The sequence below is a fragment of the Haliotis rufescens genome, unplaced genomic scaffold (assembly GCF_023055435.1).
Source record: "Haliotis rufescens isolate VD_foot unplaced genomic scaffold, xgHalRufe1.0.p SCAF_14, whole genome shotgun sequence".
Lineage (NCBI taxonomy): Eukaryota > Metazoa > Mollusca > Gastropoda > Lepetellida > Haliotidae > Haliotis > Haliotis rufescens.
The window spans coordinates 35,902,230-35,928,981 of NW_025963824.1; the positions used below are offsets into that span (position 1 = coordinate 35,902,230).

Sequence of the window (26,752 nt, forward strand, 5' to 3'; positions counted from 1 at the left end):
TAGTATCCTGGGTTGAGTTTATTTGTTTGTTGTTTAACGCCGCGCCGCACACAGCAATATTCCAACTGTATGACAGCGGTCTGTAAATAATCGAGTTTGGACCTGACAATCCGATGATTGACGTCATGAGCATCACTCAATGCAGCTGGGATACGTTGTCATGCATCAACCGAGTCAGTAAGCCTGTCCACCTGATCCCGTTAGTCGCCTCTTACGACAAGCATGGGTTGCTGAAGACCTACTCTACCCCAGATCTTCACAGGTCCTGTTGGTGTGGGGGGGGGGAGGATAGAGCACAATCACATTTTGTTACCTTGTTTAATCTGTTACTACGAAATATAAAATAAATTAAAAAAGTTGAACTGTTCTTAATATCAGCTATACTGGTCGTTTTCGGCACGGGTGTTTCAGATATCAGGTTCGTATATCAGGTACGTTCCTGTATACAGAAATCTACCCAAGCTAAAATCAGAATACTTTTGGGCTGAGACAATCACATTTTGTTACCTTGTTTAATCTGTTACTACGAAATATAAAATAAATTAAAAAAGTTGAACTGTTCTTAATATCAGCTATACTGGTCGTTTTCGGCACGGGTGTTTCAGATATCAGGTTCGTATATCAGGTACGTTCCTGTATACAGAAATCTACCCAAGCCAAAATCAGAATACTTTTGGGCTGAGACAATCTAGACTTGCAAAATCTTTCTGGATCTGTGTTGGATTTCTTTTTAATTTATTCTCGATTGTCTCTAGGAAGAGCTAAATAATGCCCTGGTTTGGTCTTCTTTAAGAAAAATTGTTCCAGAAATATTTAAAAACAACAATCTGAGCTCCCGCTTTACCAGACATTTTAGGCGTCTGTAAACACGATTCTGTTGGGCTGAAAAGATATGTTCAGGTCTTCAATCGACCCTTTCCGGGATGTCTGTCTTTGAGCAGTGACTGTTAAGTAGTTGTGTCAAGCAAAAATCAACAAATATATATTACCATAATAAACAGCTTAAATAGATTGGCCTTTCCTCCTACGGTTGATATATCGTGTTTGGTGAGGGTGTGGTTGGGTTCCTGGTGGCTTACATGCTCGCTTGTCACGCCGAAGGTCCGAGTTCGATTCCCCACACAGATACAATATGTGAAACCCATTCCTGGTGTTCCCTGCCATGATATTGCTGAATATTTCAAAAGCAGTGTAAAACCACACTCACTCGCTCATTATTGTAACAAGTTATTAGACAATAGTACTTGTGCTTATTCGACAATCAGATTTACATCGGCAAACTTAAAGGCGATCCGAGTATAAACTTATGAATCTGATATTCATGAAAAAAATTGAGTGCTCTACGTTTATATCAGCCTTTTTGTAATGAAACAAATATCACAGGCAGCCTTTCTCCTGGAATGTCTGACTGATAGTCATGATAGATGGTGAGACGCGAAGTTCATATCTAGGTAATATCTGATAGGTCAACCTATTGGCTTTCTGACAGATGAGTCGCCTCACAAGTCACTTGGGATATCAATCTATGAGAATGTCAGTTGCCATGGATACAGAGTTACTTCAGTCGTGGTAGTGAATGTAAATATATGTGTCAGTAAGTATGTAGTAAGTTTGTAAACTGATTGAAGACTTCACTTTTTAAATGTCCGAACAAGTTGACTCTCTTGACTGATCCACTGATGCTAATATGTTGTATTCCAAAGTAGGAAGTAATACTGAAATTGGAACAGAGATGGAATGTCTTGTGTTACCATTTTACCATGACAAGTTTTACTTATTATCCGTGTATTTTTGTCTATTTAAACAAAACTGCTTCAATTGTCTGGTAGAAAGAGCTGTCGGGGATTCAGAGAGTTTGTGGTATGACCGCCAAAAGAAGTAAGGGGATGGTCCCAGGCCTAAAAGTTTATCTTTTCACCAAGTAGCCATATGGCTGCAAGTATTTTTTTCCAGGTAGCCAGTGGCAAAATCAAGAAGTCAAGCCAATATTGTAGGTAGCCAAAAGCATTTGAAATTATCTTTCATCGAATATCGACCATATGTACAAGTCATAGCACTAGTCTTGCAATTGTATGTTAGTGGAAACTGTACTTGATTTTTGTTATTTGTGACTCAAACAATGATTCAATTTATTTTACTATGTAGGTATATCCTAACTTGTTCAATGAGCATTGTCAACTGAAACGAAATACTAATTACATTTATGTTTATGTACTTCAGTTCATTGTCAACTTTAGGAGAAATTTTTCGCAAGTATAACTATTAGCAGACATGTTTTCCAAGATCAGCTGTTATTTATTTTTTTGTCTACATATGTGTAGCAATAGAATTTAGTCGCCACAAGATATTTTTCAAGGTAGTCATTGGCTACCTCTGTATTTTAGAAAGTAGACAAACTGAAATTTAGGTTGCGCTGGCGACCGTTTTAGTAGCAGCTTTGAGGCCTGATGGTACTTATTGTATTCCTGACTGAAGGGCTCATCTTCTGGAGGCAAGGGCGTTAACTGACTTTGTATATCCAGTTTCCAACCTTGCCGAACTAGGCTGGAATTTCTGGGCTCGATCGTAGCACCATCAGTGGCTACGGAAGTAGTAACATGCATAACATTTTTTTAATAATGACAACATTGGTGTATAATAATAACTTTATTGATAATTTATAACAATAATGGCTCTAGTCGTCGCAACTTCCAAACTTTCGGGAAGTTGTAATCTATCTGACCGTCATTCAGGCGATGTTCCTGACAGATCACGATCTGAAAAATACTATCATGAAAGTGTATCCCGTGGACAAGCCGACCCCTTTATACAGAATCTTTTATCTGGTCCTCAAAATTTGGCTTATCTGCGGACATATACGGCACTAGATATACCCCTTCTAGTATTCGACCCAATAAGTGCCCATGTCCCAATAATCGCCCCCCCCCCCCCCTCCTTTTCCCGGATGCCCAAATAAGATTTACTCACCTATTTTTTACATACGGTCAAGAATCTTTTGTAGTCGGTTCATGAGGAGATGTTCACCAGTAAAATGTAAGTAACAGTTTATCTCTAGCCCCACCAGCAACAGAAGAATATCGATAGGCTTACTGATGAATTTACGCCAATTTGACGCTGAAATGGTCCCAATAAGCGCCCACCCCTTCTGTCTTTATTTTAAGCGCCCTGGGCGCTTATTGGGTCGAATACGGTATCCCTCCTACCGACCAATCAGATGCCAACTCACTTAGGATGATGCTACACCCTGTGTTAGTTTACACCACTTTTTTTTAATTTAAGTTTCACAGATTTATTCCAGTTTTTCCACACGAGGTCAGTCGAAATAAAAGTAAATAGAAGATATTTCATGTGTCGAGTGAAACATCATGTTTCTCTCATCAAGTGATGAGGGGGGGGGGGGGGAGGAGATCTTTTCATGAGTGGAGTAGCCAATCGTGTGCAAAAATCTCTCCTTTTCCTACGTCACGATTTGAGAGAAACATGATACATGTATTTCACAAAGCACTTGGAATATCCTATTGATTATATACTCTTTGTGTAGTTTTCTCCCAGAAAATGAAATGTTTCATTACAAATGTAAAACCTTGAAACATAAATTCTCCCTATCAAACACAGGGACAGTTCACCACTCCTTGTATTTGCGACTAAAAAAGTAGTTGCAAAATCTTAAAAAAATATGAACAACAGTAGCAAAAAATATTTACGGTAACGAAAACTCATATCATACATATAGATATGATTATTTACAATATATCACTCCCTCACCCATCACCATGCTTACCGGTAGCTTCAGAGAAGGCAGGCGGTCTTGTTTAAGATGTGTGCCAAAACGTTTCTCTTTTTAATCGCTATTGTGCTGACATGCTGTGATATAACTGGAATACTGTTCACAGAGCTCCAGATAAGCTGCGTATCTGCGAAAAATACGCATCAGAAATGCAAAAATATGCAGTAAAATATAATCCAAGCGTATCAAATATGCAACGAACATTACAGATACGCTACAAAAATAAAACCTGTGCGTATCATCAAAATATTGTGAAGTAGCCCTGCGTATTCGATTAGCAAATCAGCAACTTATTTTGAAATTATAAACGGGCATTCTGTCAACCTTGCCAAACTCCACGATGACAGTTACATCATGATCATTTGCCATCACACTTTCTTGTGGACGTATCGTGGTATTTTTTAGTCCTATAAAGCTCTCGAACCCACACGACACCAGTTTGCAGGGCCTAGATGAATAGTGTTTTTAAATATTTCACTTAAATACCCACATGTGTAAAAACTAGTGGGTAACAGAAATTTGAATACTCAGATAGAATTACTGATACCCAATGATTTTAAAATGCATGGGTAAAATACCCACAACACCAAAACCTTATCTGGAGCTCTGTGTTCAAAGTGCTGTTAACCCAACTCGATCACGCACTCAATTATTCAACCATGGCTTTGTTTTGATAATCCTTTTATGACATTGTATTTAACTGAAAGTATTGTATGGGTCAGGTGATGTACAGCTCTTTAATTTACTGTTACATATCTGCTATATATATCGTTGAATGAGATATATTTCTATAATTCTCTGTACTCTATCATGATGAAAGTGTCATATTCACAGTGGTTTCCTTGTTCAAGAGGTATTAGATAACAACATAAATTGTTTGTTTGTTGTTTAACACTGCGCTTAGCAATATTCAAGCTTTAACACGGCAATCTATAAATATTCAAATCTGGATCAGGCCAATCAACCAAGTCACAGAGCCTGACCACCCTATAATGCATGGTGCATGGGAGCAGTTCTTACCCACTCTCCCACTGCTATATAAATCTTTATCAACATTAATGAAAAAATATTGATTGATTGTGACATTGATATGTTGACACCCAGTGAACCCGTGGATTTATACGACATGATACCACAGCTACAGATAAGCTGCATATTACTGTTGCTTGTTGTTAGATGTGACTAACGGGATCGGGGGCTCAGGCTGACTTGTTTGATGCATGTCATCATATCCCAGCTGTGAAGATCGATGCTCATGATGTCAATCATTGGATTGTCTGGTCCAGACTCGATAATTTACAGGCCGTCGTCATATAGCTGGTGTATTGATGATGTGGTGTTCAACAACAAACAAAACAAAAAAAGCCAAAAAATATTGTTAAACATATGCTGAGGTTGTGGAATAAAATGTTAACTGGTTAAAAATGACACAAGCCCAGATAAAATTATTTCTGTAAGATTCTTAATGATTTTAACGTTTATCTGTATTTGTTTTCTGAGACCATTTAGACGCATGTTTTCAAGTTTAATGTGGCAAACATACTTAGGTCAGTCCCTTTCATATCAACTTTATGTCCTGACAGGAATAATTTTGCTTTGTCATGGCGCTTTGGGGAAAAAGTAAAAATATTCTACTCAGGAAATAAATATGAAACTCGTCCTGTATCCTATATATACCCAATCCCTTTTAAAGTTTCAATCCCCTCAAAGTAGAGCGTTCCTATTCATCCCCCCCCCTCCCAAGTAGAGGGTTCATATTCATCCCCTCAAAGTAGAGGGTTCATAGTCATCCCCTCAAAGTAGAGGGTTCATAGTCATCCCCTCAAAGTAGAGGGTTCATAGTCACCCCCTTAAAGTAGAGGGTTCCTATTCATCCCCTCAAAGTAGAGGGTTCATATTCATCCCCTCTGATGCCTGTCATCGATCAATCCTTCTTGATGCCGAATTTGTAAAATCACTTAACGTGTTTATGTCAAAATAAAAACATGTCAAATATGGAGGTTAAGGAAACTTTCCAAAAGCTGATGATGCTGTGACACAAGGTGAGTTGAAATGGGGTTTAACGTCGCGTCCAAGATTATTGCACTTATATAGCGACGTGTGTGTGTGTGTGGCTGCTTGTACTAGTCCGGACTGATGCCGATTTATAGTGCTAGCTCACTGAGATACCATGCTGCAGTTTAACATGAATACCCCACTCAGACACAGTATACTGACTCCGAGCCGACCAGTCCTTGTTTTAGCCCCTTAATGTTGAGCGCCAGACAGGGTAACAACAAGTACCATCTTTTAACATCTTTTGGTATGACGCGGTCGGGGATCGAACCCCAGACTTTCCGCTCTCCGGGCGGACGCTCTACCACTAGACCACGGAGGCGGTCTTGCTGTGACACAAACTGAAATAAAAAAACTATGGGAACTGGTCAATTTGAACACCCAACTCCATTCTGAACCCTTTGTGTTGGAATAACACCATGTTTTTTGGCCTTTGTTCTGTCCGTCCTCATAGAAACATGAATTGGGGGGATGTTGCACTGAAGACCGATAGTGATGGTCAAGACTATTTCTAGGACAATGAGAGACAGACTAAAACATGTACAGTTTGTAATCCAACTGATGTCCACCAACTGTAATTATAGTTGTTATTAATCTGAGCATTTTTTTCTGTGCGCAAGGATTTTCTGAAATAGGTTATCCGGTCGACATTCCATTCACCAAGCATTTGTATTTCTACGCATATCTCTTCTTACATAGAGAACATAAAAAAAATGGGGGGGGAGGGGGAGTTATTGAAACTTTAAAAGGGATTGGGTATATATAGGATACAGGACGAGTTTCATATTTATTTCCTGAGTAGAATATTTTTACTTTGACCCTAAAGCGCCACGGCAAAGCAAAATTATTCCTGTCAGGACATAAAGTTGATATGAAAGGGACTGACTGAAGTATGTTTGCCACATTAAACTTGAAAACATACGTCTAAATGGTTTCAGAAAACAAATATAGATAAATGTTACAATCATTAAGAATCTTACAGAAATAATTTTATCTGTGCTTGTGTCATTTTTAACCAGTTAACATTTTATTCCACAACCTCAGCATATGTTTAACAATATTTTTTGTTTTTTTTGGTTTTGTTTGTTTTTAACGCCGCACTCAGCAATATACCAGCTATATGACAACGGCCTGTAAATAATCGAATCTGGACCAGACAATCAAGTGATTGACATCATGAGCATCGATCTACACAGTTGGGATATGATGACATGCATCAAACAAGTCAGCGAGCCTGACCCCCTGATCCCGTTAGTCACCTCTACCAACAAGCAACAGTAATATGCAGCTTATCTGTAGCTGTGGTATCATGTCGTCCCAATGTATAAATCCACGGGTTCACCGGGAATCAACATGTCAATGTCACAATCAATCAATATTTTTTCATTAATGTTGATAAAAATTTATATAGCAGTGGGAGAGTGGGTAAGAACTGCTCCCATGCACCATGCATTATAGGGTGGTCAGGCTCTGTGACTTGGTTGATTGGCCTGATCCAGATTTGATTATTCATTTACATAAAGCTTGAATATTGCTTAGCGCAGTGTTAAACAACAAACAAACAATTTATGTTGTTATCTAATACCTCTTGAACAAGGAAACCACTGTGAATATGACACTTTCATCATGATAGAGTACAGAGAATTATAGAAATATATCTCATTCAACGATATATATAGCGGATATGTAACAGTAAATTAAAGACCTGCACATCACCTGTCCCATACAGTACTTTCAGTTAAATACAATGTCATAAAAGGATTATCAAAACAAAGCCATGGTGGAATAATTGAGTGCGTGATCGAGTTGGGTTTAACAGCTCTGTGAACAGTATTCCAGTTATATCACAGCATGTCAGCACAATAGCGATTAAAATGCAAAACATTTTGGCACACATCTTCAACAACAGAAACCTTATCCGTTGTACTCTCGACCAAAGACCGCCTGCCTTCTCTGAAGCTACCGGTAAGCATGGCGATGGGTGAGTGAGTGATATATTGTATATAATCATATCTATATGTATGATACAGAGTTTATAAAGTAGAGGGTTCATATTCATCCCCTCAAAGTAGAGGGTTCTTAGTCATCCCCTCAAAGTAGAGGGTTCATAGTCATCCCCTCAAAGTAGAGGGTTCATAGTCATCCCCTCAAAGTAGAGGGTTCCTATTCATCCCCTCAGAGTAGAGGGTTCATAGTCATCCCCTCAAAGTAGAGGGTTCATAGTCATCCCCTCAAAGTAGAGGGTTCATAGTCATCCCCTCAAAGTAGAGGGTTCATATTCATCCCCTCAAAGTAGAGGGTTCCTATTCATCCCCTCAGAGTAGAGGGTTCATAGTCATCCCGGCTTGGTTTCTTTGCATCCATGAAAATGTTTGACAGAACGTGATTCAATTCTACTAGGGGTATAGTTTCAATAGATCTGCTGTCATTTAAAACAATGTGCATGTAATTTGTGACCTTTGTCACATCATATTTGGTTTTCTTGGCCATATTCTCGTTTTCACTTTTGGACAGAAAATCGTCAATTTTCTTCTTCGAAATCATATCCGATGTGCTCTCCAATGTCACAGTGTCTAGTTCAATATCATCTTCTCTTGATACATCATGCAGAAGCTCTTGAGACAAAATCAAAATGATGACAAATTGGTGATTTGAGGGGTGGGGCCATTGAAGCAGTTTTTGGTAGCACCTGAATTTGGTATCTAGGGAACCTGCATTTCTCTAAGATATGGTGGCAATGAGGTTGCCTAGTGGTTCAAGCGCCGAAAGCCCGGGTTCGATTCACCACATGGGTACGCAATGTGTGAAGCCCATTTCTTGTGTTCCCCCCATGACATTTTTGGAGTATTGCTTAAAGCGGTGTAAAACCATACTCACTCACTCACTCACTCTCTCTCTCTCTCACAGGGTTGTTTTCACTACAAATATGTTGAATGTGTTCAATGGTTTTATAATGTCGACAGCCCTTCCAGTAATTTTGTCATCAATTTTCACCAAATCATTTATTTTCACGGACGTTGTCGATTGGGCTGACTTTCGGCCATGTTTGTTTACAACTGTAGACGGAATATGTATATTTTAACCTCACATGTATTTTAGCGAAATATGTTAAGTTTTCCAAGAAAACAACTGTAAAACTCTTTTGTATCATTTATTTTTTATTAAAAAAGCTCTATTTGGTAAACCTTTGGTTCTCATTTGCATAAGAGTGATAGTTTTGTAAACTTATGACTGAAACATTCCTGAAAGAAATGGATTAAAATAGCCCAGGCAAGGTCACGAGTCATGGTCTCAGCCAATCAAATTACAGGAAGGTGTTATGGAGTCCAATATGGGTTATAAAGGTACAATATTCATCATTGACCGCTTCATTGCCGTCAAAAGTCAAACACGTTAAAATCAGATCTTGGTGCTCGCTACCAAAGATCAGAGAACCTTGTAATACAGGTCACATCAGAACAACTTTTCGCGAAGTTTGACTGACCAATGAAATAAGTGAAAGGAAGTCAATCTTAGACAATCAGAAAGCAGCTTTCTTGAACTTCAGGGCACAAGTTTCAAAATGGTGACTACCTTTCCAGACTATACTTTGAAAAATATTTTGACGAAGTTTCAATTCAGAAAAAACACTATGTATTTAGCTCGCCAAGACTTGCTAAATACAATGTTTATTCCTAAAACAGGATATTTACTATCCCCAAACACACTCACATGATTACCTCTATTTAATGTAAAAAAGCATGTTTTTATGCAACCTTACAGTTTGATATTTAAGTTTATTGTTTGTCAAATGGACACGGCCACTTTTCATGCGCATATTTCCCTGAAATACATGCTATACAGCCTGAGTGAAACACTTCCTCCCAGATGGGACTCTAATTGGAGATAGCAGTGACTTCCTCGTGTTATCTCAGTGATACGGCCACGAACACTATAAACATGATGGTCAATTATCATGATTATATAATCTCCATGATTGATTGTCATTGATTTTCATCCAGTTTATTACTGAACATGAGGAAAGAAACATTTAATCTTAGTCTTTAAAAACAAATGGATTACTATCTAGCCTTGATTAAAACGACCAAGTGTATATTTATCTTGGATTTTCAGCCAGTTTATAACTAAACTGGAGGAAGAAAGTGTATATTTTTATGAGACTTTGAAAGTATTTGTTTAAAATGGATTACCATCCAGCCTTAGTGAGTGAGTGAGTGAGTGAGTGAGTGAGTGAGTTTGGTTTAACACTGCTATTAGCAATATTCCCGCAATATGACGGCAGGGGACAACAGAAATGGGCTTCACACAATGTGTCCATGTCAGTAATCGAATCGGGGTCTTCAGCCTCGATCACAAGGCGACCCGACCGCCCCCTAGATTAAACGACCAGGTGTATATTCCTTCAGACACTCTTTACCCTCAAGATATTTATCGCCAAGATAATAATGGGGAGAATTCTGTGCATAAGAACTAATGGCATTTAATCGAATCTGGGCGTTTAATTGAGTCCCAGCATTAAATTGAGTCTGGGTGTTTAATCGAGGAAATATGGTATTCAAGGCTTCTGTACATTACCTAACAATGTGACACATGAAGATTCCGGGTAGAATAGATCCTCAGCCAACCATGCTTGCCGTAAAAGGCTACTATGTTTGTCGTAAGAGGCGACTAACAGGACCGGGTGGTCAGGCTCGCTGACTTGGTTGATACATATGCCAACTGCGTGGATCAATGCTCATGATGTCAATCACTGGATTGTCTGGTCCAGACTCGATTATTTACAGACTGTCAACTATAGCTGGAATATTGCTGAGTGCAGCGTTACAAACAACAAACAACAACAACAACAACCTGTCAATGCATGTGACTTACATGATGCATGATGAGTTTTGAAAAACAGTAACCATCCCTCCTTGAAAATGTTGAGAAAACAGATAATAATTATTTGTCCTTGGGTTATATACAATGAAAATATTTTTTTCTGTACAAGCTGAGTAATTTAAGATATATATAAATTGTAACAGGTTATGGGTGAAAAATATATTCTAGTTCTACCTTCGAGAGAAGAAAATTACACTTTTAATTCTTTAAGTTTTTTGACGCTTTTAAAAGTAGATAGGGAAAAGATTTGACACTTTGAAGAGTAGATTGAGAAAAGATTTGACACTTTGAAGAGTAGATTGAGAAAAGATTTGACACTTTGAAGAGTTGATTGAGAAAAGATTTGACACCGAAGAGTTGATTGAGAAATTTTTTTATAATTTGAAGATTTGATTAAGAAAAATAATTGACACTTTTTCTCTTTGATTAAGAATACATGTTAAATGACGTTTGAAAAGAAGTACATATGGCGTCCTAGCATACATATTCCTCTAATTCTACATCTGATGTGTCACAAGCCATCTGAAGTGTTTGGGAGAGAATCTGCTTGATCCTATAAGCACATGTTTACTGACGATAACGAACTTTGTGACCTCAGCGCTGGTTAAACAAAGATGTTTTCCCTGGTGTGTTCCAGCAGACAGAGTGCACAGAACACAAAGAAGACAACCAGTCACTTATCAGTATCATTATAGCACATCGTGCTGTTTATACAGCAATTGTTGGACAAGGAAACTCCACCATTGATATATAACTGTTGTGGGTGCTGTAGACCGTGATTAAACACGGCTCACTTTTAGTGCCTTTGCAATCAAACCACAAGTGTGATTCTCAAGCGATGCCTTAGGACTGAACTGCATCACTTCGGGGCTTCTTCCCACATCACTGTGCAGAGTTGCGTCCCTTTGGCACTCCAGAAACCTATGATGAAGATGATTGTGGGTTCGAATCCAGATTCGCCCCAATTATGTTTCTAGGTTTGTCAGTACCATACCAGTGCTTGTGGGTTTCACCGAAGTGATAAATGTCCGAATGGGAATTGTTTTACCGGAGCCCTGGCAAATACTGTTTAGATATACACGTATAAAACGATCAGATCATGCATAAAACTGTGTGGACTGTTGTTTTGTCTGTACTCAAACATTTAAAATTTAACATTTAACATTTAACGTTTAAAGAAATAATGCAGGCATCGTCAAAAAGAAAAGCAAACATAAGCAACTTTTATTGTTATTGTATTTAAACAATATGTCATGTGACTAACCACAGGTCCGGGTAGTCCTGTGGGTACCTGGATCCTACTCAGTACCCCCCCTGACGTGAGTACCCGAGTAACCCATCCCAGCGCTATCAGGGATGTATACAGGCTACTAAACTGAGTGCCCTTGGCAGGCAAAATGAAAAAAATGGAGTTATTTTAACTTTGCAACACTAATCCATAGAAAGTCTACCTCGTCAATGGTCCTCACAGTTACCATGGTTACCTCTACACTGACTGACTGAGTATGGTTTTACGCCGCTTTTAGCAATATTCCAGCAATATCACAGCGGGGACACCAGAAATGGGCTTCACACATTGTACCCATGTCGGGAATCAAACCCGGGTCTTCGGTGTGACGAGCGAACGCTTTAACCACTAGGCTACCCGACCGCCCCGGTTACCTCTACAAGACCATGAGGTTAGTTTTACTGTATTAGCATGAACAGGGAAATGTTTAAGTTGCTGCAGACGTGTTAAATATCAGCCTCAGAGTTGGTCGAGAGAAGTGTATTGCTTTAAAATAATGAAATATTGTCACAATGTGATGTTAATTATTAACCTTCTTTCATTGCCTGTTTCCTTATGAATCATTGGAAACAGAGTTGACATAAGAGGCGACGTAATGAATTGGGTGGTCGGGCTCGCTGATTTGGTTCATATTGTGTCACAGTATACCGCATGGACTGTTGTTATGTTATAAATCACTGGATTGTCTGTGCTTGTCCCATGAGGCGACTAGCGGGATCAAGTGGTCAGGCTTGCTGACTTGGTTGATGCGTGTCATCGTATCCCAATTGCATCAATAGAAGCTCGTGATATCAATCACTGGATTGTCTGGACTAGATTTGATTATTTACAGGCAGATGTCATATAGCTGGAATATTATTGAGCGCGACATTAAATGACAAACAAATACAGAAACAAAGGGCCTTATATTTTATGAAATGGGTAAAACATTTGGAATTGCTTTATGAATATTATCAAAAACATTTGTGTTCATATGAATGAGCAAATTAGACTTTGAGGGCTGGAATTAAGGAGACAGCATCAGCTTGCCAACAGGGCTAGTCAAATGTTAACACTAAATCCCCCCCTCCTGCCATCCTAACCCTCTCTGTAAGGATAGATTCATTGCCTGTTTTGATATAGGCTATTTATTGAATTAAGTTGTCACTTGCACCATCATGACTTCAGATACTAGGAAATAGTGTGGCGCAATAGAATCACTTCCTGTTTGAAGTTTTGTAACCTAACTCGAACACTGCTACGGTTCCTGAGTACTGCAGCCAGCCATACACCACATCCCCTACATCTTCCCGAGGCAAGTGAGTGAACTGACTATAAAAGTCCAGTTTCCACCCGTGCCGAACTAGGCTGGTATTATGGAGTTACATATTGGCGGGACTAACGAGTCTATGCATAGTCCAATCAACATTGCCTAATGAAATCGACATCTGGTCTGTAAACAACTTGGATTTCAATGTGCAGATTTAGTGCAATTTAGTCAGCTGTCGGATCTGCAAAGGATGTATACCGTCAACAGGACGTCTACAGATATTTTCCAAATGTGCATATGCTTTTAATCAAGGGCTCACATGATTTGATGCTCGTCGCGAAGTAAGACCCGTTTTATTACACTATATATCATGATCATCGTGACTGAACGTCGTCATTTTGTATGAAGCAAATGCAAGTGATATAAGAGGTGGAATCTGATTGGTCAATTAGAGAGCATTGAAGAGCATAACTCGTAGTAGCCACTGGTGGTGCTATGATCAAGCCCAGGAATTCAAGTCTATTTCAGCAAGGGTGGAAACTGGACTTTTAAAGATGCATCCCGTCGTCCTCGCTAAATGATAGCCAGAAAACTCCAAACTACCTGGGAAGACAGCAACATGACCATTTTTCCGTTTCTACAATTGTGGTTTCATTTCTGTCTAATTTTGGTTTCTTTGTCTTGAAATGAGTAAAATCAAGACCCATGCTGCCCACTAGAAAGTACATGTATTTGAACTAAGCAAGTTTGCTTTGTATGTAATTACACACAGTACAGCAATAGTGGAACATCTTGGATCACAGTCTTACTCATAGTTAGATTTTTTTTAATAATTCAAGGTAGATTTGATCAAGAGCAGTTACTGTCCACATAATCATTGATTCATTCCAGGTTCTAAATGATCTAAATGTACAGTACACTACACCATTTCATTACTTAACAGGACCCTCATATTGCCTGCAAGGACCCTTACAATTAATTAATTTGTGAGTCAAGGTCAAACCCGGATGAGCAGACACCTTAACACAGTGCAAAGTCGTTCTCAAACACCAAGCCCTTCTGTTGAGTAGAACCATCTACTCCAGACACCTTAACACAGTGCAAGGTCATTCTCAAACACCAAGCCCTTCTGTTGAGTAGAACCATCTACTCCAGACACCTTAACACAGTGCAAAGTCGTTCTCAAACACCAAGCCCTTCTGTTGAGTAGAACCATCTACTCCAGACACCTTAACACAGTGCAAAGTCGTTCTCAAACACCAAGCCCTTCTGTTGAGTAGAACCGGCTACTCCAGACACCTTAACACAGTGCAAGGTCGTTCTCAAACACCAAGCCCTTCTATATAACAGTCATGATGTGATCTTGGTTATTTATAGGGGTTGTAGATATGGTAATCACTTCCGCTGGACAAGATTCTCCCCTTCACGTTTTTCGACAGCGGTAATCTCTGCTTTTATTTATGGATTTAGGGCCGATCATTCAATATTCTGCGAGGAGGTGCTGGGATTTTTCTGGAAATAATAATTAGTGTTCCTATTTTACTGAATAGTTGTCTGACCTTGTATGTGTCAATACCCCAATAGTGTCGAACTGATACCTCAAGCCCAGAATTGTTTTAATTATATGTGTCAACTGTTCGGTTGGTATTAATGACGTTGGTGAGAAAGGAAGAAAACGTATAACTTTATGGATAACAACTTCTGTAGATTCACGCTGGAGTGAGGTGAGGTGAGGTGAGGTGAAATGGGGTTTAACGTCGCGTCCAAGATTATTGCACTTATATAGCGACGTGCAAGTACGTGTGTGTGTTTGTGTGGCTGCTTGTACTAGTCCGGACTGATGCCGATTTATAGTGCTAGCTCACTGAGATACCATGCAGCAGTTTAACATGAATACCCCACTCAGACACAGTATACTGACTCCGAGCCGACCAGTCCTTGTTTTAGCCCCTTAATGCCGAGCGCCAGACAGGGTAACAACAAGTACCATCTTTTAACGTCTTTTGGTATGACGCGGCCAGGGATCGAACCCCGGACCTTCCGCTCTCCGTGCGGACGCTCTACCACTAGACCACGGAGGCGGTCCCACTAGGCCACGGAGGCGGTCCCACTAGGCCACGGAGGCGGTACTCACGATGGAGTGACAACAACCTCTTGGTGAGGGGTAGATATGCACGGCATGTGATAAGCTGCAGATTAACATGGACAACAGGTGATAGATGACACATAGCTTACAGTTAATTGGAGGAAGCCAAGTGTACAGTAAGAATAACAAATAGCACACTGATAATGAAGCACATGGGTAGTGAAGCCAGATGTACAGTAAGAATAACAAATAGCACACAGGTGATGAAGCACACGGGTAGTGATGCACACAGGTGATGAAGCACACGGGTAGTGATGCACACAGGTGATGAAGCACATGGGTAGTGAAGCCAGATGTACAGTAAGAATAACAAATAGCACACAGGTGATGAAGCACACGGGTAGTGATGCACACAGGTGATGAAGCACACGGGTAGTGAAGCCAGTGTACAGTAAGGATAACAAATAGCACACAGGTGATGAAGCACACGGGTAGTGAAGCACACAGGTGATGAAGCACACGGGTAGTGAAGCCAGATGTACAGTATGGATAACAAATAGCACACAGGTGATGAAGCACACAGGTAGTGAAGCACACAGGTGATGAAGCACACGGGTAGTGAAGCACACAGGTAATGAAGCCAGATGTACAGTAAGGATAACAAATAGCACACAGGTGATGAAGCACACAGGTGATGAAGCACACGGGTAGTGAAACCAGATGTACAGTAAGAATAACAAATAGCACAAAGGTGATGAAGCACACGGGTAGTGAAGCCAGATGTACAGTAAGAATAACAAATAGCACAAAGGTGATGAAGCACACGGGTAGTGAAGCACACAGGTAGTGAAGCACACGGGTAGTGAAGCACACAGGTGATGAAGCACACGGGTAGTGAAGCACACAGGTGATGAAGCACACGGGTAGTGAAGCCAGATGTACAGTAAGGATAACAAATAGCACACAGGTGATGAAGCACACGGGTAGTGAAGCACACAGGTGATGAAGCACACGGGTAGTGAAGCCAGATGTACAGTAAAGATAAGCGTTAAGAGAATGAAATGGATTAAACAGATGATTGGATCCTCATTAAAATTGTCTGTAGCTTGATTAGATCTTCATAGGCAAATGAGCTGTAATACCCTTGACCTCTGTTGATCCTAGGTTTGTGTACCTGGCATCCATATTTCCTGACCCTACCAGGTACCCACTGTAGCCTTACAAAATGTTTGAGGGAATTGTTTTTACCGGAACCCTGACAAAAAGTCTTTAGATACACATATAAAACAATCTGGTCATGAATACACTGAAGATTTATCTTTATACAAGCACATGAAAGTCAGAAGGAATGTGTGCCTAGTCAGAAAGAAATGGGAGTATCCACGGGTCTGGATAGTCCTGTGGGTACTCGGATCCTACTCAGTTGCCGGTCCTAGATGTTGCGTTGCTATGGGTCTCTTTGCACAGAATGAAAGGAAAAGAACAATTGAATCGAACGAGCCAATTTACATGAAACAAAACTAATCTGAGATTGACTGAATGTAAAAGAACTGGTACCCCAGCCTCTAAGAGTGATGTATGGATATATTTGATTTGTCCTCGGCGCCTCAGCCCGAGTTGATGTTGAACTTCACTCAACCCAGATGTAGAGTGCAGTTTTTATAATAGTGACATTGTTTACTTGCATAAAGAGTACTGAAATGTTTTGTCTTTTGTGGCTGAAATTGAAATGTACTTCCTGGTAGTGATGGGTGTGCTTTCATGATCCTAGTGATACGTAAAGTAATATCTTCCAATCAGACATATACTGCTCAACTTCTGCTAGGGATAATCAGGTATGTGATTTTCTTTAAAAATCACTTGAGTTTTTTGGGGGATAGTATTTTTTTCTTAAGACTGAAAAAATATCCTCCAAAATGTTTATTCTCCCTATAACTTTTTGTCCTGTATGTTATGAGAATCTGTTTTGTGTTTTATGAAGAGATAAAAAATATCACTATAAAAAAAGTAGATAGTATATATGATGTGTCTGCAGTTTGTGCCAAGAGCTGTAGATAGCTGTGTATTTGTGTAAAATATGCATTAAATAAAATGAAATATGCAGACAAATCAAATCTCTGGCGTAATAAATACGCAACAAGAACTATAAAGACTCTGTTGCCCTCAACCACAACCATGTAAACCACAATCTTAATTCTGTTATTGAGTTAAACATTTGATATGGCGCTATATGTATGTGCTCTTACTGTCTGACATATGGATTTTGAGTTTAACATTTGATATGGTGCTATATCTATGCGCTGTTACTGTCTGACATATTGATTTTGAGTTTAACATTTGATATGGAGCTATATGTATGTGCTGTAACTTTCTGACATATGGATTTTGAGTTAAACATTTGATATGATGCTATATTTATGCGCTGTAACTGTCTGACATATGGATTTTGAGTTAAACATTTGATATGGTGCTATATTGATGCGCTGTAACTGTCTGACATATGGATTTTGAGTTAAACATTTGATATGGTACTATATTTATGTGCTGTAACTGTCTGACATATGGATTTTGAGTTTAACATTTGATATGGAGCTATATGTATGTGCTGTAACTGTCTGACATATGGATTTTGAGTTAAACATTTGATATGGAGCTACTCTCAGTCTGGAAAGTACACCTAGAACGGAGTAACACACACTCGCAAAAGTTTCATCAGTTAGTTTTGCAGACCGACAACAATCAAAAGACGAGGAGGCATATTTTTTAAATTCACTTCCTCATGTCCAACCAGCCAGTAGATGATTAAACAAATACTCTCACTTCCTGAGCTTCCCTAATTACACATTGTCACTTAGTGTCAGTAGTCTAAATAGTCGATGTTCACTTAGCTCGCTCATCTTTTATCCCAAATACTATCTCCCTTCAAATACTATCTCCCTTCAAATACTATCTCCCTTCAAATACTATCTCCCTTCAAATACTATCTCCCTTCAAATACTATCTCCCTTCAAATACTATCTCCCTTTAAAACGAGTTGTAAAGGTATGATAAAGGTTTATGTTTATATCGCCCAGCGCTTCTTAAATTACTTGTTATCTTCTTACTTTTTATATCAAAGTTACAGAGCTACAGACATGCTGCGTATTTGCGTAAAATACCCCCCTAAATATTCAAAACCCAATTGCTTTCAATTAACTTGCGTACAGAAATGCATGCATTAAATGAAAACCTCAAATTATGAAAACAGCTTGCGTAAATACACAATGAAGTTTTTTCAGCATGCGTACAAATTTCTGAAACACAATTACGAGCTAATTTACTTTCCAAGTCAAGCCTAAATATATAGATCAGGTATATATACATCTAAAACATTATTTCATTTTTTTTAAATCTTAAAATGTTCACTAATTTTGGGAAATACCCAATAGAGTGATGAATGGATGAGTGAAAATATATTGGTTACCTAATGAAAAATGTAATAACCCAATAAAAGTAGACACCCTCGAGTAAAATGTCACAAAATACTTAACATTTTAGCATCTCTGATATGGACTTTATGCATTTAATTCATTTAAATATCTGTCACAGTTCATGTTTAGTGTGTGTACCTTAACTGTTTTATGTATACTTCTCACATGTTGTTTGTCTTAATATTAAATTGTCATGTTTATCAAATTCCTGAACAGGTAGTGAAGTATTATTATTAGCTCACTGGGTCGGAAAGACCAAGGTGAGCTTATGCCATACTGTGGCATCAGTCGTCCGTCGCCCAGACATCAACAATTTTTCCAAACAACTTCTTCTCCTGAACCACTAATTGGAAATCAACGAAATGTGACTGGACGCATCCCTAGGTTGTGGGGATTCAAAATTGTACAAATGGTGGGTCCGACCACACACACACACACACACACACACACACCACACCACACACCACACACCACACACACACACACACACACACACACCACACCACACACCACACACCACACACACACACACACACACCACACCACACCACACCACACCACACCACACCACACCACACCACACCACACCACAGATGAACCATATTTGGTTGGAAGTATTCTCAGGTGATGGGTATTCACAATTGTACAAATGGAGAGGCTCTCACACACACACACACACACACACACACACCACACCACACCACACCACACCACAGATGAACCATATTTGGTTGGAAGTATTCTCAGGTGATGGGTATTCACAATTGTACAAATGGAGAGGCTCACACACACACACACACACACACACACACACACACACACACACACACACACACACATTTATGCTACGTTTGTATCTAGAAAAGTACATGTTCATCCTGTCAGATTTGCCATCAAGCCCTTTTAAATGCTGACAGAGTCAAAATTATGAAATATTTGCAGTATTATATACATGTACAATGCAAATGTATATTTTGTCATGAATTATCCAGGTGAGCGATACAGGCCCTATGGGCCTCTTGTTATTATTAACTGCCACATCTAGCTAGTTGTGGACATAACACGGATTAGTCCAGTTAGATAAACACGCTACTCCAACCTCCCTTGTCAACTACTACCACACTTGCATCAACTACTACCACACTTGCATCAACTACTACCACACTTGCATCAACTACTACCACACTTGCATCAACAGCTTAACACTCACTGACTGACACTGAGTTACCATTTCACCGTGGCCATTCCTACTGTGACCGCCTCTGTGGTCAAGTGGTAGAGCGTCTGCCCGGAGAGCGGAAGGTCCGGGGTTCGATCCCCGGCTTTGTCATACCAAAAGACGTTAAAAGATGGATTGGTCGGCTCGGAGTCAGTATACTGTGTCTGAGTGGGGTATTCATGTTAAAACTGCGGCATGGTATCTCAGTGTGCTAGCACTGTAAATTGGCATCAGTCCGGATTAGTACAAGCAGCCACACAAACACACACGTACATGCACATCGCTATATAAGTGCAATAATCTTGGACGCGACGTTAAACCCCAATTTACCTCACCTCACCTCACCTCACCTCACCTCACCTCACCTCACCTCACCTCACCTCACCTCACCTCACCTCACCTATTGCAAAAGTAGCTTTTATATTTGGTAATCTTACTGGGCGTCGCAAAGCTTTCCCAACACAGCTTTTGTTACCGGTAGCTTTTGTTAGCCACTTGCAGTAATATTCCGATTCACAGATATGGTAGCTAGATCTGTCTGACATCCGGATATTGAGTTCAGCATTAGATATGGTGCTATATTTGTGAGCTGTGACTGAATGGCGTGATGTTATATTGGTATGGAATATGTATGAGCTGTGACTGAATGGCGCGGTGTTATATTGGTATGAAATATGTATTAGCTGTGACTGAATGGCGTGATGTTATATTGGTATGGAATATGTATTAGCTGTGACTGAATGGCGTGATGTTATATTGGTATGGAATATGTGTAAGCTGTGACTGAATGGCGCGGTGTTATATTGGTATGGAATATGTATTAGCTGTGACTGAATGGCGCGATGTTATATTGGTATGGAATATGTATTAGCTGTGACTGAATGGCGTGGTGTTATATTGGTATGGAATATGTATTAGCTGTGACTGAATGGCGCGATGTTATATTGGTATGGAATATTTATGAGCTGAGACTGAATGGCGTGATGTTATATTGGTATGGAATATGTATGAGCTGTGACTGAATGGCGCGATGTTATATTGGTATGGAATATGTATGAGCTGTGACTGAATGGCGTGATGTTATATTGGTATGGAATATTTATGAGCTGAGACTGAATGGAGCGATGTTATATTGGTATGGAATATGTATGAGCTGTGACTGAATGGTGCGATGTTATATTGGTATGGAATATGTGTAAGCTGTGACTGAATGGCGTGATGTTTTATTGGTATGGAATATGTGTTAGCTGTGACTGAATGGCGCGATGTTATATTGGTATGGAATATGTGTTAGCTGTGACTGAATGGCGCGGTGTTATATTGGTATGGAATATGTGTTAGCTGTGACTGAATGGCGCGATGTTATATTGGTATGGAATATGTGTTAGCTGTGACTGAATGGCGTGATGTTATATTGGTATGGAATATGTGTTAGCTGTGACTGAATGGCGTGATGTTATATTGGTATGGAATATGTATTAGCTGTGACTGAATGGCGCGGTGTTATATTGGTATGGAATATGTATGAGCTGTGACTGAATGGCGTGATGTTATACTGGTATGGAATATGTATTAGCTGTGACTGAATGGCGCGATGTTATATTGGTATGGAATATTTATGAGCTGTGACTGAATGGCGCGGTGTTATATTGGTATGGAATATGTATTAGCTGTGACTGAATGGCGCGATGTTATATTGGTATGGAATATTTATGAGCTGAGACTGAATGGCGTGATGTTATATTGGTATGGAATATGTATGAGCTGTGACTGAATGGCGCGATGTTATATTGGTATGGAATATGTATGAGCTGTGACTGAATGGCGTGATGTTATATTGGTATGGAATATTTATGAGCTGAGACTGAATGGAGCGATGTTATATTGGTATGGAATATGTATGAGCTGTGACTGAATGGTGCGATGTTATATTGGTATGGAATATGTGTAAGCTGTGACTGAATGGCGTGATGTTTTATTGGTATGGAATATGTGTTAGCTGTGACTGAATGGCGCGATGTTATATTGGTATGGAATATGTGTTAGCTGTGACTGAATGGCGCGGTGTTATATTGGTATGGAATATGTGTTAGCTGTGACTGAATGGCGCGATGTTATATTGGTATGGAATATGTGTTAGCTGTGACTGAATGGCGTGATGTTATATTGGTATGGAATATGTGTTAGCTGTGACTGAATGGCGTGATGTTATATTGGTATGGAATATGTATTAGCTGTGACTGAATGGCGCGGTGTTATATTGGTATGGAATATGTATGAGCTGTGACTGAATGGCGTGATGTTATACTGGTATGGAATATGTATTAGCTGTGACTGAATGGCGCGATGTTATATTGGTATGGAATATTTATGAGCTGTGACTGAATGGCGCGGTGTTATATTGGTATGGAATATGTATTAGCTGTGACTGAATGGCGCGGTGTTATATTGGTATGGAATATGTGTAAGCTGTGACTGAATGGCGTGATGTTATATTGGTATGGAATATGTGTTAGCTGTGACTGAATGGCGTGATGTTATATTGGTATGGAATATTTATGAGCTGTGACTGAATGGCGCGGTGTTATATTGGTATGGAATATTTATGAGCTGTGACTGAATGGCGCGGTGTTATATTGGTATGGAATATTTATCAGCTGAGACTGTCTCACATGGGGATTCCGAGTGAGTTCGAGCTTTGATATGGTCGCCAGCTATCTATGGGATAGGCCACAACAATACATGTCTTGTTTATTATTGCCATCCACCCTAGAAATATACCCTGAATACTTAATCATATTTTGTATGCTGAGTTCAGTTTCAGTTCTGCATTTTAACTTATTTTCTATTCTGAGTGAGTGAGTGAGTTGGGTTTAACATTGCTTTACCGGAGCCTGCCCGGGGACCCACCTCCCTATTACCTGGGTACAAAAGGTCCAATTGGGAATTCTTTTAACGAAGCCCTGGCAAAATGTATTTAGATACACGTTTAAATCGATTTGGTCATGCATACACTGAAGTTGACTGAAGTTTTATCTTTATTCAGACATATAAAAGTCAGAAAGAAATGTGAACATTAGTGACTTTTAGTGTAGCCTTAGAGTTCAGATAATTTGTGTCATTAAATGATATATCACATGACCAACCAAGGGTCTGGGTAGTCCTGTGGGTACCCGGGTCTGACAGTATCTGCCCGACACAAGTACCCGAGTTGCCCGTCCCAGCCCTCATGTAATCTCCAAGTGGATGGAATCTGTCATCAATGCACTTCAGCTTTGAGGTGAGAGATTGGGGTTGAGTCAAGGCATAATGCTTCCGTGTTCATTTGAAACCTCTGTTTAAAGTAGAGCTGATTATATGACTCTGACGATGTGATGAGCTTGTGTTGCATGATACAATCACATAGCAACCTTGTGCGTGGTACCACTGTCAGGTGAGACTTGAGAGGTTTTAAGTCAAAACTACAAGTCAAATACCGATGATGGTAGGCGTTTCACGAAACGGGTATAGTTAACATTACAAACACAAGTAGAGGCAAGTCAATTGTTCGCCTGAAAAATCATAGGAACATAATGGTACAAGTCAAAAGAGGGAATTGGAGATCACACCTGTCGCCCCCTTGTTAACCACACCATCTCATCGATGCTGATAATGTTAATCACTGGATTGTCTGGTCCAGACACTATTATTTACAGAACAACATCATATAGCTGGAATATTGTTGAGTGCAGTGTTAAACAACAAACAGACATAGATCTCGGGCATCTCAGACAGGAAATCTCTCCAAAACACTTCAGTTTTGGGTTGACTACTTCAGCTAGGCCTAGAGTTACCAAGGAATCTTGTTATGGAGCCTGTTCATACAATAGCAAGTAATACAGTTCCTTATTCTACGACATGATCAAGTGACAGTTTCGGATCTCTGAAGCAACGTAAAGGGGGCTCACTTTGCAGAAGGGAAGTCATGTGCAGTTACGTCCTGATGTGAACGTGCTTGTGAAAAAACAATAGGATGACCAGAAAAATAGGTCACTACACACTAGTACCATTACATAGAGTGGATGACGATAATGACATGGGTATTCATCCACTCAGGCATTCATCCACACAGGCATTCATCCACACAGGCATTCATCCACACCAGCGTTCATCCACACAGGCATTCATCCACAGCAGTGTTCATCCACACCAGCGTTCATCCACACCAGCGTTCATCCACACAGGCATTCATCCACAGCAGTGTTCATCCACACCAGCGTTCATCCACAGCAGTGTTCATCCACAGCAGTGTTCATCCACACAGGCATTCATCCACACCAGCGTTCATCCACAGCAGTGTTCATCCACACCAGCGTTCATCCACACCAGCGTTCATCCACAGCAGTGTTCATCCACACAGGCATTCATCCACACCAGCGTTCATCCACACCAGTGTTCATCCACACCAGCGTTCATCCACACCAGCGTTCATCCACAGCAGTGTTCATCCACACCAGCGTTCATCCACACCAGCGTTCATCCACACCAGTGTTCATCCACACAGGCATTCATCCATATGGGCATTCATCAACATGGGCATTCATGCATGCAGGCGTTCATTCACTCGAGCATTCATCAACACAAGTGTTCATCCACTTGAGTGTTCATCCAAATGGTCGTTCATTCACACGGGCATTCATCCACACGGTCGTTCATTTACACAGGCGTTCACAGGCATTTATCCACACGGGCGTTCATCCACTTGAGTGTTCATCCACACGGTCGTTCATTTACGCAGGCGTTCACAGGCATTTATCCACACGGGCATTCATCCACACTGGCGTTCACAGGCATTTATCCACACAGGCGTTCATCCACACAGGCATTCATCCACACAGGCGTTCACAGGCATTTATCCACACAGGCGTTCATCCGCTCATTTTCATGAGGAGTCCATGTCATGGGGAGTCTATCAGTCCCTGTCATTACGTTCTTAAAAGCCCCCAAAATACATGCATCGGCCACACGGCAGATGTCAACAAACTTGCCTTAAGACTTCTTGTATTGGTGCATAATTCGTGTACTAAAATTAAATCAACATTTAGCATGTCAAACACTGTTTATCTATTGGGCATAGAGCAGACACATCTTTGTGTTTGAATCAGGGTCGGATTCTTTGTTCGTCATTCTCGTGACAGTCAGTACGTTTTGCCTGGCTGATTGCCCAACATCGTGGCTATAACTGCATGACTAATTTATGGGTGCTTTACACATGCTCTGTGTTATTTTGCATTTGGACACAATGTGACACAGATCTCGCGATTCACCTCCTGGTTAGAAGCAACACATGGGGAACTGATGACTTGGAACACCTTTGTATCGGTCATATGAAAAATGAGTGTTTAGGGGGAAAAAATTAATAGTCTTGGTTCTCAGGCACCACCCACATCATGATAAAGTCTGCTGTATGTTTTGTCTTCATTTCCACCCCCACCCCCTCAATCTTAATTTCAATGGTATGTATTCCAGTATTCCGTCTGTTTTGTTTTCATTTCCATTTATTTCCATTTGAGTCCCCCCTGACCCCCCCCCCATCCTTAAATATTTCAATTTCAATTTCAATGGTATGTACATGTACTCGAGTATGGTACTCATCAAGGAATACATTTTTGTAGGGAGGCAACTGTTTATTTTCAAACATACTAGTTCGAACAACCCCTTCCCCCCCCCCACAAAACAACAAAAAACCCAGCCCTCTCACATTATATTTTCAATAGCCATTGCCTGAGAACCAATTCTTTTATTTTGTTAACCTTATTTGAATTTTCCTTATAACATTGTATTTAATTTCTTATTACGAAGGTTACCTGACTTTGTATATATTGGGGACACGGGTGGCCCAGTTGTCTAAGGCGCCGCGATTCGCTGAGCATAGTTGCGTCCCTTGGGCACACCAGAAACCTATGTGAGTTTCACCGAAGTCGTAAACATCTGAGACCTGCATCACTTCGGGCTTTCCTCCCACATTAAGCTGACACGCCGTGATATAACTGGAATACTGTTTAGAGCGGTGTTGAACCCAACTCACTCACTCACTAACTCACTCATTTTGTATATCTTTCCAGGGCCCTGACTTCACCAGCACTGCAGGATTTGAGGTCCTGGCACAGCGCATGAAAGATGGCCGCCACATGTGTAAAGAATTTGAAGAATACCTCAAGCAACGGTAAGTAATACTTTACCTATTCGCATGCTACTGTTGAGGTTGACAGCCCACTTATGTTAGAGACCGCCTCAGTGGTCTAGTGGTAGAGTGTCTGCCTGGAGAGCCAAAGGTCCTGTTTTTTTTCAATATTTTGTCAGTTATTTAACTTCACACCCTTTTCGCAATGCTTTTGAGATTTGTGTCAAATTGTATTCGGAATCAGGGGTGAGCAGTAAGACTGCTGATGGTATTTAGGATTCAGGGGAATCGGAGATTGGCACCCTCACTATTTATGGTCATTAGAACTATCATGTTCTTCATGCAAGTTGGTGGGGCACGGGTGGCCCAGTCGTCTAAGGCGCTGCGATTTGCTGGGCAGAATTGCGTCCCTTGGGCACGCCAGAAACCTATGATTGTGGGTTCGAATCCCGGTTCGCCCCGATTATGTTTCTAGGTTTGTCAGCACCATACCCATGCTCGTGGGTTTGACTGAAGTGGTAAACGTTTGAGACCTGCATCACTTCGGGCTTTCC

The 26,752-nt window shown here is 40.2% G+C and overlaps 1 protein-coding gene across 12 annotated transcripts in view; it reads left to right on the forward strand.

The window, feature by feature from the left end:
* The window catches only part of LOC124118873 (proline-serine-threonine phosphatase-interacting protein 1-like), a 69,216-nt gene that overhangs the window by 660 nt on the left and 41,804 nt on the right, over positions 1-26,752 (forward strand). For all 12 annotated transcript variants that reach the window (XM_048395351.1, XM_048395352.1, XM_048395353.1 and 9 more), the window contains exon 2: positions 26,140-26,240. In XM_048395351.1, coding sequence (XP_048251308.1) covers positions 26,140-26,240 — 101 coding nt within the window. The remainder of the gene's footprint in view (positions 1-26,139; positions 26,241-26,752) is intronic.